Below are 15253 nucleotides of genomic sequence, written 5' to 3'. Positions count from 1 at the left end.
AATGCAACATATACTACACCAGTACTCCACCACTGTAACATATACTACACCAGTACTCCACCACTGTAACATATACTACACCAGTACTCCACCACAGTAACATATACTACACCAGTACTCCCGCACTGTAACGTATACCACACCAGTACTCCACCACTGTAACATATACTACACCAGTACTCCACCACTATAATGTATACTACACCAGTATTCCCGCACTGTAACGTATACCACACCAGTACTCCACCACTGTAACATATACTACACCAGTACTCCACCACTATAATGTATACTACACCAGTACTCCCGCACTGTAACGTATACCACACCAGTACTCCACCACTGCAACATATACTACACCAGTACTCCACTAATGCAACATATACTACACCAGTACTCCCGCACTGTAACGTATACCACACCAGTACTCCACCACTGTAACATATACTACACCAGTACTCCACCACTATAATGTATACTACACCAGTACTCCCGCACTGTAACATATACTACACCAGTACTCCACCACTGTAATGTATACTACACCAGTACTCCACCACTGTAATGTATACTACACCAGTACTCCACCACTGTAACATATACTACACCAGTACTCCACCACTGTAACATATACTCCACCAGTACTCCACCACTGTAACGTATACCACACCAGTACTCCACCACTGTAACATATACTACACCAGTACTCCACACCTGTCGGGGTTATGGCTCTTTTACCTGTGATGACCCATTACCTACCTATGGTGAGCTATGTTGTCCTAGCACCTAGTGTGTCTTTATCTTATTCTCGTATGGTCTGTGATGATCTAGAGTGGCTTGTGTTGACCTCAAGTGACATGATTTGAGCTGACCTGACATGATTTTTGTTCATATTAGATGACCTATACTGTCCTGGCATAACCTGTGTTGACCCGACATGACTCGTGCTGACTTGATATATTTGGGACTGACATGAATTAACTTACACTGAACTGACATAACCTGGAAGAGAGACTCACATATCAGAAGCGACGCCCCAGAGCCAAGAGTCGACAGTGTTGCCAGTCCAGAACATCGTTACCACTATGTAGGGTCGCCAGGCGTCCTCACACACCCAGTTGTGCTGACGAGTTGTGAGAGCATCACTGTTGGCTCTCTCTCTCTCTCTCTCTCTCTCTCTCGTTATTTGCCCACCTTTCTGTTAGGTATTCTGGGTAATAAGTTCTATATACAGGAGAGAACACAAACACCTGTATAGTTTTGTAGGTTCGGTTTACTGGATAAGAGTATGTACACAGAGGTGGATAGCACTGCTCCCTAGCTAAGGTCCTGGTCAACTACCATAGACGACGTATGGCAAGTGATACATTAGCAGCTTCCATACGTCGCCAGGCACATTAATTAAGCATGTGGGATATGGTAATAACATTGCCACACGCTGCTAGCTAGGCTGAATAAATATAAATGGAGCACATACATAATATACATACATAGTACATAATCCAGCATACATAATATACATACACTTTCTTTTCAACATAAATCTTTTGTCAAACCATAAACGTAATTGATCAACTTTAACTTTAACAAACCTTTAATGAGCTTTACTGACCTCTGAGGTGTAAGATGAGAACATGCGATCGAACTCATACTTCCAACCGTCGACACAGGCTGCGATAGGTTCGGGCAGTTGCTCCAGCGAGGTCACGTTCATGACGTCATGATCGGCCAAGTAAGACTGGGTCACATTAAGGTCAAACTGGTGACAAGCGTAAGGCTTCCTGGAGTCCGAGTCCTGCAGTATGTATGTATGTTAGTACTGACTAAATGCATGTATGTATGAATGTATGTATGTATGTATGTATGTATGTACGTACCTGTATGTATGTTAGTACTGACTAAATGTATGTATGTATGTATGTATGTATGTAGATACAAGGATTGTATGAGAATATTTACGTTAGTATCATCATGTTTTTAGATCTTTTGTTCTGATGATATTTTACCCCACCCTCAGTAAAGGTATGTAAAAATTGAAACTTGGCTTGTTATGTTAAATAATGCACGTCAAAAATCACCTGTACAGTAGTCTAGTATAAAAATATTAAATTAAGCAATCTTTAAATAAGTTTTTGATCGGGTATGTAATAGTGGTGAAGAACCATTCAAGAGCCTCACTAATTTGAACAGGATGGGTGTCTGTAGGAGGAGAGAGGAGCCCTGAAGAGGCTATAGTCTATCCCTTAATATTGTTCCTTTGTTCTCAGGAGACACGGGAGCCCATGTAAAGGAGTTAACATTATCCTCTAACACAGGGGTTCTCAACCAGGGGGGAATTCCCCAGGGAAATTCGAGTTTACAGAGGGGGAACTGATTCGGGAGGAAGAGATATGTTCGATGAGAAATCAATCACAGAATTTTGGCCCTTGATGTGCGATTCCGTTTGTGTCGACATATCTTTGTGAGTCAGGCTTTTCAACTCTGTTGCAAATTAAAACGAAGCAACGTAGTAGATTAGAGGTAGAAAATGACCTGCGTTGTGCCCTTTCAAGCACTCCTCCGCGTATCCCAGAATTGGCGAAGAAAAAACAATGACTGTAATCTTCATCTGAATAAAATTAATTACAAATTTACAATATCATGGTATTCTATTGAACTTTTTGTTTATTGCATTATGCTTCAGTTTGGTCTGTTAAGTAATTCATTATAAATAAAAAAAAACTATTTTACTTTTATTCAAGTTTTATAAATACATCAACATTTTCAATTGGCATTTAATATGTAAAACTCCACTATATAAATAATCCATGTAAAATTGTAAATGTATATGTACTAATATGGAAAAAATAAAGGTTTTCAGTATTATATGCATATTATTTGGAATGCACTTTTTGAGGCAAACAATCTTGGAAAGGAGGGGGGAATGACATTCTGACATATGGTGAAAGGGGTGCATGGAGCAAACAAGGTTGAGAACCACTGCTCTAACACCTGGTACTTGGCGACCTTGTTAACACGAGTGTTGGTTTAAGCATTGTAGAGGAATATGGGTTTCTTATTACATTTTTGGAAGGGGTTTCTAGTGCATTGTTGACCACACTACCTGAAGCGCTTAGTATATCTTAACTACTTGTGTTTACTTCTCCCCCCCTTCCCTTCCCCTCCTGGCTCTCTCTCTCTGTCTCTCTCTCTCCTCCTTCTACCTTGGTTCTTACAAAGGGCGTCTTATTGAGCAGAGGAACAAGATGGTTATATAACTCTTGGTCTCTTCCTTCATGAGGTCTCTGGTTACAGGTGTGAAGAGGCGCCGTCAACACGAAGAGCTGCGTGTAGAAGGTGAAGGCAACGACCCCTGTGGTGAGTGGTATCAGCAGGAAACACAATAGACGCTGATACAACCCAAAGGATCCGATGACTGACAGCAGGTCCTCGAAGTGCATATTGGTGGAGGAGGAAGAGGTGGTGGTGGCAGGCGAGGGAGTGTAACTGTTTTAAGGAGGTTTTGTTTAGGATCTGATTATTGGTGGTGAAGGAGTGGTGATGGTTGTTGGTGAGTGTATTCGTGTGGTTGTGGTGTGGTTACTGTGGTGGTGTGGTTGTGTTGTGGTGCTGGTTAAGTAATCCTTCTCCTTAATGGGATATGGTGATCAAGTCTGAGGAAACAAGATGATAACTGAAGTGTACATACGGTAATATATATATATATATATATATATATATATATATATATATATATATATATATATATATATATATATATATATATATATATATATGTAATATTCCAGAAATTTCAGAGTAATTTCAAATGCCCCGCCATGAGTGATACTGAGCGTTCAAGGTCATCTGAGGGGAGGGAGCGCTGCCTGCTCGTAGCGAGAGACTGCAGAACTAGGCCTATATGATATTAAATGTAATTTACCGAATTAATAATGATGCGATTCATGAAGTTAAGGGACTATTATTGAATTTGAAATTATTATAGATCGTTTAGCAGTCTGAATAATGTTACGGGTGTCCCAAGGAGTTATTAGTTAGGCGGTAAATATATCACGTAGACCTAAGGTAACGCCTTGAGGAGACGCGACGCTGGCTAGGCCCAGTCCCGGAGAGCATTCACACAGACAAGACGTTCCGCGCGTCCATCAGAAATAGTCACGTGGCCTAGTCACCTGTGCTGCGCTATTGCAGTATAACAAGTAAGTCTCATTCGATCTCAGACAGGGTTAGATAGGGCAGTGATAAAGTAAACTAGAGCTAACAGTGAGTTCATTTCAGGGTTTCCGTCAGAACCCACTTGATTGGAGTTGACTGGAGTTGATTGGAGTTGATTGGAGTTGACCGGAGTTGATTGGAGTTGACCGGAGTTGACTGCGAGAGATTGACTGCCGTTGATGATTGAGGGTGGCGATTGTCGCCATTGGACCGATCAGTGTAGGCCTGTCACTGTTTAGCGGGGTAGCAAAGGATCTCTTGAGTGAACGAGTGCTCCCGACAACTAACACGACACGGGACCAGCATCAGCAGTGGGTGATCAGTTCTTACCACTCCGGTGCACAACCCCACATGTCCCGAGCAGCTAGTGAAACCCTCTTGCTAACGGGAAGCTAAAGTTTCTCTCAACTGCGCAAGGTCTGATTGGCTCACTCTCTTCCTGCCCATGGACGCACTGGGAGTACACTGAGGCTATCTGAGTATATTAATGGTCACACACTGAGACCGTGAGTCTAGGACTCTAGGAGATACCTAGAGGAACATTTTATCTTCCTTATCACGGGTGTAGTTAACACCATTCCTCAGACTGATATTATCTTGACGTGTGTAGTTTAATATTTCTTAAATAATTTTGATAGTAGTGTTTTTTTGAATGTTTGTGCCATTAAGTGGAACCAGAGTGATACTGTGATTTGATTCTTTTAATGCCTCTAATTCTTCATAATTCTGATCTCAGGTATAACCTTGTTCCCCAGAGCAGTGGTTAGGTTAGGTTAGGAAGTGTACACCTGTTGGGGTGCTATAATTTTGTTGAGTGATATTATTTTGCTGAAAGCCCTTAGGGCCTATTCATTGTAGAGTATTTAATTTCTTATCTTTTATTACCATTCCTCAGTGACTGATATTATTTTGTTGAAGACCCTTAAGGCCTATTCATTGTGGAGTATTTAATTTCTTATTTTTTAGTACCATTTCCTAAGTGACTGATATTATTTTGTGAAAGCCCTTAAGGCCTGTTCATATGTGCAATTAACATTTCTTGATACTTTAAATTTATTGTTGCCTGTGTTTCTAATAATTTCTATGTCATGTATAACTTTTATTCCCCAGAGTAGTGGTTAAAGTTTAAGTTAAGAGGTGCGCATATTGGTGTACCATTATTTGATTGTGTTTGTAGTGTTGGAGGGAATATAAGTGTCTAAATTTTACAGTGTGTCTCATTCATCCCAGTCACAGACGCTATCCTTCCACGGGTCACGGACAGTTCATTTTGTGTAGTAGATTTAAGTGTTCTTGTGCTGGTTCGGGATTTTTCTCAAAGGGGCGCTTCCACTGCCTTTACCATCTATTAAATTTTAATAAACCCCAAGTCAAGTGAGAAATTAAAGTCCAGCAAATTCCGACCGGTTACATATATATATATATATATATATATATATATATATATATATATATATATATATATATATATATATATATATATATATATATATATATATATATATATATATATATATATATCATGTAGATCCACAATTAAAACGTGGATAAGATAAATCTTTATAAAAACACACAGGGAAACAATGGAGCACCTTAGCTTTCGTCTTTATCTAAGACATCTTTTGTGTTAGATAATATGACACAACGGACGAAGGATTTTGACAACCCTACCGAGACAACAGTAGTAACAGTGTTCATTCTGAAATTCATCGAACTTCTCCATAAAGATATTCTTTTTAATTATGTTACATAAGGTAAGAATAGTATGTAAGGGATTTAAGGCATAACACACACACACACAGCACCATCTGAGGGAACTACTACACCACGTGAGTTCCTCCTAACACCATCTGAGGGAACTACTACACCACGTGAGTTCCTCCTAACACCATCTGAGGGAACTACTACACCACGTGAGTTCCTCCTAACACCATCTGAGGGAACTACTACACCACGTGAGTTCCTCCTAACACCATCTGGGAGGGAGTTACTACACTACGAGTTTGCTGTTCAACACCTACATTAATCTGTATGTTCACTGTATGTTCCTTTACCTTTCTCTAATGAAGGCTTTTATTGAACCACCAATGTATGTAATAAGTCATTTATGTCCAATGTATATTTTCAGCCTTCGGGCTGCAGAATTTTTTCAATAAACCGTTAACTATTATTATTATTATTATTATTATTATAAATAGTAACAGCCCAACCTTGAACCATTAGCATGACCCTGGGTGATAACACCAGAACTACGCTGCTAAAGTTGTCACAAAACTGCAGTTAATGTTTTTTGTCTTAACAGAGTCACATTCTTCAAGGATCACGCTCTGATATTAATGAAGGTAGTTGAGGCGTTTATAGGACTGATAAAAGAGGGAGTAAGTCGACATTGTGAATTAATCAGTTGTGTTAAGTATGAAGTGAATCTGGAAGCTCACCGCTTACGAACAGTTCAATGAAGATAAGATGGTCAGTCGTATGGTTATGTAAAATAGTCACTGGTGCTTCTTAGGTAGTTAATAAGACTCCCACCCTCTTATCCTTTTTGAGTATTGTGATGGTTTAACGGTTTATAATGATGCTTTAAACCTTTCATTACAATAATTTGAAACATCACCTACTGTACGTTGCGTCATGGGGGAGACAAGAAGTAAAAACAAACAGTACTTGATAACCTCTTAACAAATATCATCTCAAGAGCAGCGACTGATACCCGAGGCACCGACTCTATACAGAGATAGTGAAGAAAATAAATTAAGCGTGATAGTAATCACTAGTAACGATGTTAGTAAGCAAATAGACATACTAAAGCCTAATAAGTCACCAGGTCCCAATGAGATATTTGCCAGAGTATTAAAGGAATGTTATAATCTTTATTGGGAGGCGTTACAGTCAAATGGAGCTAGTGACGTTCAGAGGGAACTAGTAACAGCCAGATGGCGCTAGTAACGTTCAAGTGGTGCTAGTAACGTCTATATGGTACTTCGTAACATACAGATGGTGAAGGTAACGTCCTGATGGTGATAGCAAGGTACAGTTGGTGATGGTAATGTCCATATGGTGCTAGTAACATACAGATTGTGATGGTAACGTCCAGATGGTTATAGTAAAGTACATACGAGTGATGGTTACATTAAGTCCTTTTCCATTTTATGTATATACAGGTAATGTACGAAAAATAAGGTAATTATATCATTAATCGTACATTTACGCCTGAAACTTATATATGAACACCGACTGTGTCTCTGTACAGCTATCTTTCTCTCCTGCATCCTTGAACACTTTCATAAGACCTGTAATTTTTGTCATTAAATACCTCATAAATGCGGTTTCGCCGATCTAGTAGGTCTGTAATTCTTGTTCTGTACTGTACACCTCACACTTTATAACTCTCAGAGTCTTTACGAGACTTAATTAACAGTGAAGTACGAGTACTCAGACGTGTTTGCAGGTAATTATCAACAACGATAAAATCTACACACTCATAGATAAGACAGTTAAGACGCAGGTAAACACAGCTTACATAAGAACATAAGAATATAAGAATGGAGGAAACTACAGTGGGCGTATTGGCCCATACTGGGCAGTCCCATTTACACCCAACCCGTATTGCTCATATATCCATCCAACCTAAGTTTGAAGCTATCCAGCGTATTCGAGTTAATGATGATGTTTGGTAACTGTCCGCTTTCTGGTAGTATAAGGACACAGGCGTCGAAACTGTTTCAGTATAGGTAAGCTTGGGGAGGTTAACAGACCTTTGTGCTCGACTTTACAGTACATTAAGTGATACATACTTTGATATGGTGGTATGAATTTATTGCAATAAAAAATACATTAACAGCCGTGTGTTACAGCATAGTCAAATAATTGTAATATATAAATTGGAAACTAAAGAAACAAGTAGACAAATGTTTAATTCAAGAAGTTTGATTCTGGCTCTGGGATGTGACTTCACAATAAGTGTCGTTAGATTGAGCAAAGTTACAACATGTGATGTTGAATATATTAGAAAGTTTACAGAATATGGTATAAACTAGAAAGTTTACAAAATATGACTTTAGCTCCAAACTAAGTTTACAATATATGATGTTAAATATACCGAGTTTAAAACATGTACAGTCTCGTTCAAGGTCGAACACTGCTGGAGACAGAGCTGGCAAGTTAAGGCCCTTTTTACTATAGTACGTAGTATAATATGATACGAAACAACAAAGTCCAGCCATTAAATTAAGCAACGGGGAACTAAGTAACCAATCACCGATCACTTTTACATTTATTCCTAATTTTTATGACGTACTATAGTAAACAAACGGCCTTGAGTTGCCAGCTGTCTCCAGCAGTGTTCGAAGAATCTTGAACTAGACTGTACATATAGGTTTACAAAGTTTACAAAATGTGGCGTTGAGTCTAGGGAAAACATAAAACATAAAAATGGTATTATTTTACTTCAATTACACATCTATCTATGGGTTTACAATGTTTCCAATAAGTCAAAGTCGAAACCAAAACACACACAAAATATAAGTTCATATTAGTTGACGTTGAGGATATAACAGTACTACTGCGAGTCAACAGCTAAGGTCCTTAAGCGTGTATTTAAACTTATGCGTCAACCGTAAAAAAAATATGAGTTAAAACTTCATTTCAGGCAGAGTTTACTGAAGCAAAGCGAACGAGATTAGTGATGTTGCTTTAGCTGTCATGATTATTCCATATTGTTTTTCCCTACATTCACACATCCAGATTCAAACATGGTGTATGTGTGTAAAATTGGCCTTGGGTCTTATTAGCTACAACCTAACCTTTCATTTTGGACAAGAGCACATTATGCCTAGGACTCTTTAGGACTGGAATCCAATAGGTCTGTTCTTCAGCCTTAATGGTTAAATTAGGTTTGCTGAATAACTATGTTAACCGAGAACAATTATTAAACCAGCTACCTTTACTGACAAGTTCCCCAGACCTTAAGTCCTCAGTAACTGGCTCCCTCCATCCATGTGGTCTGCCTAGCCTCTACCCGCCATCCACCACACAATTGTTACATCGGTCTAACTCAACATTCATCATATCCTCAACGTCCACGTCATATTGCTAAACATTCATCATATATCTCTTTATGGACCTCGTCACCCAAAGTCTGTCTTATCCTTAGTAATATAAAAACAATATCATGGCCGAGTCTAACCTCTTGTGTGGCGTTTTATCCCACAATTGTCACGGGTGATATATGTCTTACACATCGAGTTTTATTACACATTAATTTTAGAACTTGGATTGACATAACCATACAAGACATATTTTAACTTAGAAAAGACCCAATTCTAGTTTAATGATCATAGAATCTCCTTTATTGTTAGGTTAACTATGGCTCGGTAGTTTACGTTGGGTTTGGTTGGTGACTGGAGTGAACTCGTCTCTTCATTCATTACCCTTTAATATCTTTATATTTTATAGAACTTTAATATTTGATTTATGTCTTCTACCAGTATACTTAAGTTTATAGTGAAGATGTATAGCATCAACCTGATAAGTCACCTTTACACAATTTAAGGAAACATTTCAATGTCTGCTCAGGCTCAACAAACACTAATATATTAAAGCTAAAATCAATCCAATCAACGAAGCTATATTTTGTAGCTGTGTCTGTTATCGAAGCTTAAGCTAATATACACAATTCTTATTTAAATATTCACAGTAAAAAACGGAGTACAGTAAAGAAGATTGAACAAAGAATAAAGATGGGACGAAGAAAAATATGGAAAAAGAGGGAGTCGGGAAAATAGAGAATAAAACTAAATGGAGTTCGATTGAGTAAAGAAAGAATGGAACAAAATATTGAAAGGGTTAGAGAAACCAAATAAAAAAAATAGAGGAAATTAAATAAAAGATGAAACACTATAACGATTTCCTTCTAAGTAACAGATGTAACAGTTATGCCACAGTAATGGGGAGAACATAATATCTCTACATTTATCAACTGTGTATATGTTGAGGAGACTGTTACCGTGAATATAACAGTTACTTGGGAAACTGTCATGTAAGTAACAATCTTCCTGGGTTGTCACTACTTGTAACAATGACTTGTGAAGCACGTTACCTTACATTCTAGACATACTAAAATATAGATCAAAGGTTAAATGATGACAGAGGCTATGTTAAATAGCTCTGCTAAGTACGTCCTGTTGATGAGCGGTGAGTGAGGTAAGTAGAGACCCGTCGAGGGAGAACGGAAATATATCCGACGACGTCCTCCGTCGAGGGAAAACGGACCCATCTCCGATGGCTCTCAATAACGTCTTCCTCTAGTCAGGGTTATCAAACTACTGCCTGCAATATGTGGCCAGAGAGCCGGTCACTTAATGCTTAACTCAGCACTACGTGACGTGACTTCCCGTGGGCACACCTTATCGCGTATTCTGAATATGTTACCTCAGAGCTAGTGGAAAGTTGCAGGGGGATAATATTTATACAAGTCTAATGTAATTCACCCATTTCTATAAATACTTCTGCCTATAAGAAAGGGGCTAATACAACACCAAGGAAATGATAGAAAACAGATGAAAGGAGGGAAGAAGGAAATAAAAGAAGGATGAAGAAATTTAACGAAAAGATCAACAAATATTGTAGCTCACATATGATTCTTAAGTGTAGCTGAAAAATAAAGAACAAATTCCCACATCTTAGAATAAATATCGTTGAGTGGTGTTGGGTAGAACAGGATGTTAATTGACTCATTTTGGAGGCATTATTCACTAACTTCGTCGAGGATGGTGAAGATCATGTTGACCAGCCTCTCTGCTGTGTCGTGCGTCATGTAGTTGGAGGCGTAACCAAACGTGTAGAGAGGCTTACCACGGAATGTGTGCATAGAGTGAAAGTTTATATTTGGCAAGTTGTACAAGGAAACGAGCGCTGTTAAGCCTGAAATTTGAACGCTGTGAGTATCACCACTAACCAAGGCAGACAAATCTCCCATATTGGTAAAGTTGTAGTCGCTTGTCAAGGGTGGAGGAGTCATGAAGTAAGTAGTCGGGTCGATGGGCGGCAGCGTCATCCTCCGCACCACACTCTGTACCAGCGACGCCTCTGAAGTAAGGAGAGTTTTCAGGTCACTGCCAATTATTTTAGCAAAGTTCCAGAAACTTTCCCTCACATTTCGATTAACGTTGACAAGTTGCGTGGTGTAGTACAAGTGTAGCCCAAGTGTTGGTGAAGGGCGCCTTGGCATGTATCGCCGCAGGTTGGTAGTATTGGAGACACTGATATTGAAGTCTTCATCGTTGATTCCCGCCTCCTTCAGTAGTTCGACTATAGCGGTGTTTACAGTAGCCTGTAGGGCAGTGTAAAAGGTTACACCGTGTTGCTTACACCGGAGGTAGATCTTGTGGAACCTTTCTGGCTGAATCTCGCGGTGAAGAAAGTGAGTGGTCGGGTTAGGTCCCCCAGGCGCAGGATAACCTCTTAATATTTCAGGCGATTTGGTGCTTGCTAGAACTTCTTGTTTCAACTCCCTCAATCGTCCTTGATCATTGTTCAACATCTTCTCAATCAGCAGTTCTTTTTCTGTGATCTCCTGGTGTGAAACAAATACTCCTATTTGTTTGGTATTGTCAACACTCTGGCCACGCAAAACTCTGTCAAGTACTTCCACAAACGCCTGTAACATGTAGGCCATACTGGTACCGTCCATGATGGAGTGGTGCACGAAAAAGATGATGGCGTATTGATGGGGGAAGTCTTTGTTATACTCGGGGAAGGCGCAGGGGGCGTCCGTCACCCCAGGGATCATCCGAACTTTCATCAAGGGGGCATCCTCTGTTCCCAAGCCTTCTTTGCTGAGCTTTTGGAACTCTTTTATCACACTGGTTCCTTCCTCTAACATCTGAAAACAAATAGAAAGTATAACGCACATGACACTCTGACAAGGGGTAAAATGTAGTCATATCGTAATTTTAATCTGATTAAAACTTTATATGTATTATACAATTACTAAAAACACTCATCTTGACGTAAGGTCTCTTCCTAACCCATAGGTTTGGGAATCATTAGGGTTGGGGACGTCTGAGAACTTAATGATTATGTTAGGTTATTGTCCTTATAGAATGCGGACCCATTTGATCAGTCACCTTTAATATTTACCTGAAAATTTAGGTTGAAGTGTTCGTCTTGGCAGTACCAAAGTTGATCGTCTCTCGTCTTTATGTTCACTCCCAGGAAAGGTATCTTCCTGGTGGGGTGAAAAAGAACTCTTACTGTTACTGTATATTATTCATGTACTGTGATCAATGTCATAGTGAGGACAGTGACAGAAGTAAGAGAAGTACCTTTTATAAAGAATAATAGTTGAAGAGCGTCCAGGTAATGGTAACAGGTTTCCTGTTGTTATATACGTTTAGAATCGTTCAGGCTGAAACCTGAAGTGTCATGTGAGTTTGGCCCAACAGTCAGCTACTGTACATACTACACAACTCCTACACCACACTGGCTATTCCACCTAGTGACTCCTTAAGGTCAAAATATAAGAGTGTGTGTGATTAAGCTCGAAGCAAACTCCTTGTTATGTTTTCCTTGGGAGATTTTCGAATTTGTCCGCCAACGTTATTTCAAGTCAAGTAAATATAATAATAATAATAATAATAATAATAATAATAATAAATCAGTAAAATTGTCATTTAGCTTTAAATTGGATAGGCATGTACAGTATATAAATTATGCAGGTATACAGTTCAGGATGAGTATCAGAAATACATGTGAACAGTGTACATAGACCGTGGGAGTATACAGTTTCCTGTATACAAAGGCAGTACAGGTATACGAATAGGGGAAACATTAAGGCAATTTGACTAAGGATAGTCGACAAAACTACCAGATGCTTATTTCCAGGAGAGTCCTTACTGTAGGCTTAGGCTCGGTATCTAATCAGTAGTAGTATGTCTACAGGAGGAAAAGTGACTTTACTGTATAGAATGAACAAGTAATACATTGAACCTGGACTATCCACAGCTGACGGGTCACTTCAACAGTACAGCATTCTGCGGTTAATAATACAGAAACTTTCTCTCTTCTCTTGCTTCATCTGTTATTTATTTTACTATTAATTTTAGCTTTGAATTGTTTGATACTTTTACTGGTTATAATGTGGTTAGCTAACTCGTTCCGGTCCGTTAAAGCTGTAAAAAAGAAAGTGTTTTTTGCTTGACCACGCACATGCACCAGGTACCACAAAATTGAGTTCGTCCCCTCCAGTGCCCTGCTAGTTCATATCCTAACTAATTTTTACAACGTTTACCGTTAGATACTCTGAGCACAATCCTTTGAAATTCCTGTGTGTTTCATTCTTAGTTGCTCCACTCTATCCGCCACACCTAACATGTACTGTACAACTTTTGCACAACTTCGTGATCAACGTAACTATCTTGCTTTCACGTCAAGAATGAACCTCACCGCCCTGGTTTTAATAATGTGTAGCTTGGATTTTACAGTAGCTTCTGTGTTAAGGCAGAGTGCCATGACGAGCAAGAATAGCTCAAGTGACTTTGTGTGAGCGCCAAGAAAAGCTGAGAGGTGATCTATATGATTTTATATCTAGTAAAGAGTAGCAAGTGGCGATTTTCTTGATGTTTAATAAGATTAACAGTAAGCTGGCGGAGATGACAGTATGTGACAATGCTATTCGAAATTTTTTGCAGAAATGACATGATTCAATGTGAGATACAGTAGTTGACTGAGTGGTGGGTGTAAGGGCTGTAACGAGCAGGATGGTTGTCAGCAGCTTGTTTGCAGCCCACACTAGAGGGGAGGGGGAGCCAGCCAGCACCACAGCTACACTTGCCCTGCTCTTCGTTCAAACTCTGGTCGTGTACTCATCTGAGGGTCTTGGGGCTCGTGGGCTGATTCCCCAGTCCGTCACTATTTGGCTGTCAATCTCTATACACCTGCTCCAGCTACTACCACGGCTGCCACGTCATCGCCAATTCCTCCATGCCCTATCCACCGTCCGTACCCTGGCTTCTCTACTGTGTGGCAAGACATCGCCCGCCGGCGCCAATTGAGGAAGCTGCCCTGGACCTTCCCTCTGAGAACTGACCACAGCGTCAACGGAACTTTCCATCCGGCTGCAGCCGTAGGAAATATCTGTACTTTGTTTGACTCCCGTAATTGTTTGACTCGCCGTAATAGCTTGACTCCATTACTTGCTTGACTCCCGTAATTGTTTATTTGATATTTGTGTGAGTGGTGTCAATTATTGTGATTATTTTCGTAGTAAAGAGATGTCAATCTCTAACGGTTGTTTGTTACCCCATGGAAACCCCTGTTTCTTGACTTTCCTCTTATAAGATTCTGATTAGGCTGGCAAGAGGTTTATATCCCAAAGTCCAGGCCTTTCAAGTGGGTAGTTTTGGCCACAAACCCTTGTCTTTCCAGGAGGGCGAACGATTGCGCTCGTTCAATGTTCATTTAGATGAACATTGTGGCATTTTTAGGACTAAATGCCATGGGTTATTTGGCTAATTCATGTAGGTTTTTTGTTTGAGTCTTAAGTGGCCACAACGATGCGGGGTTATGAGGATAAGTGAAATAATTAACCTGATGAAAGGAGCACTTACACTGTCACTGTAATGCTCAATACTGAGCTGAAGAGAACCAAGCGTAAATGGGACTAGTTTGGTGTGAACCTTGATGATAAACTACCTGCCGTGTTGTACTTATTACGTTGGTAAATAGCCTGCGTTTATAAACGAGGAGCACTAATTTCTTAGGGTTTTATCAAACTACAGAGACTTACTTGCAAAGATGATAGAGGGTGTTGATTATAACGTGGTGGTGGATTGGTTGTGTCGTGTTGATGAGATTGACCACACACGAGTATCTTGCCCCCACCTTGTGTCCCTCAAAGAACATCCGAGAATTAAAGTCCAGTGGCCACAACCACCTGGGTTCCTCCACCTCAATACACTTCCTGGAACCACATTAATGTATTAGTACGTACAGATAGGTATAGTTCCCATATTGAAACTTTAAATGATGGGCGGTT

General features: G+C 39.7%; 2 protein-coding genes across 3 annotated transcripts; both read right to left on the bottom strand.

Moving 5' to 3' along the window:
* Positions 1–690: 690 nt before the first annotated feature.
* Positions 691–7651, bottom strand: LOC121866823 (solute carrier family 22 member 5-like). 2 transcript variants are annotated; one of them, XM_042366553.1, is made up of 3 exons: positions 3216–3459; positions 1613–1795; positions 691–1123 (listed from the first exon to the last, which is right to left on the bottom strand). In XM_042366553.1, the coding sequence occupies exons 1-3, from the start codon at positions 3438–3440 to the stop codon at positions 1016–1018; spliced, it is 516 nt and encodes a 171-aa protein (XP_042222487.1). In that variant the 5' UTR covers positions 3441–3459; the 3' UTR covers positions 691–1015. The 2 variants fall into 2 exon arrangements, 1 of the variants encoding a protein (XP_042222487.1); XR_006089030.1 differs by lacking the exon at positions 3216–3459 and adding an exon at positions 7532–7651 and having other exon boundaries at positions 693–1123.
* A 995-nt stretch (positions 7652–8646) lies between these two features.
* Positions 8647–15187, bottom strand: LOC121866824. The gene is made up of 3 exons (XM_042366554.1): positions 15005–15187; positions 12358–12445; positions 8647–12100 (listed from the first exon to the last, which is right to left on the bottom strand). Exons 1-3 carry the CDS (start codon positions 15118–15120, stop codon positions 10964–10966), a joined length of 1341 nt encoding a protein of 446 aa, XP_042222488.1. The 5' UTR covers positions 15121–15187; the 3' UTR covers positions 8647–10963.
* Between the last annotated feature and the right edge of the window lie 66 nt (positions 15188–15253).

Source organism: Homarus americanus, unplaced genomic scaffold, assembly GCF_018991925.1.
Source record: "Homarus americanus isolate GMGI-L3 unplaced genomic scaffold, GMGI_Hamer_2.0 scaffold52980, whole genome shotgun sequence".
Classification (NCBI taxonomy): Eukaryota; Metazoa; Arthropoda; class Malacostraca; order Decapoda; family Nephropidae; genus Homarus; species Homarus americanus.
This window is presented reverse-complemented; position numbering and strand designations above follow the sequence as displayed.

Coding starts and splice junctions, on each gene's coding strand:
- LOC121866824 (XM_042366554.1), bottom strand. CDS start 15,120: ATGTTCTTTGAGGGACACAAGGTGGGGGCAAGATACTCGTGTGTGGTC. Junction 12,446..15,004: donor ACCCTCTATCATCTTTGCAA/GTAAGTCTCTGT, acceptor TCACCCCACCAG/GAAGATACCTTTCCTGGGAG. Junction 12,101..12,357: donor ACTTCAACCTAAATTTTCAG/GTAAATATTAAA, acceptor ATTTGTTTTCAG/ATGTTAGAGGAAGGAACCAG.
- LOC121866823 (XM_042366553.1), bottom strand. CDS start 3,440: ATGCACTTCGAGGACCTGCTGTCAGTCATCGGATCCTTTGGGTTGTAT. Junction 1,796..3,215: donor TGCTCAATAAGACGCCCTTT/GTAAGAACCAAG, acceptor TACATACTGCAG/GACTCGGACTCCAGGAAGCC. Junction 1,124..1,612: donor TCTCATCTTACACCTCAGAG/GTCAGTAAAGCT, acceptor ACAACTCGTCAG/CACAACTGGGTGTGTGAGGA.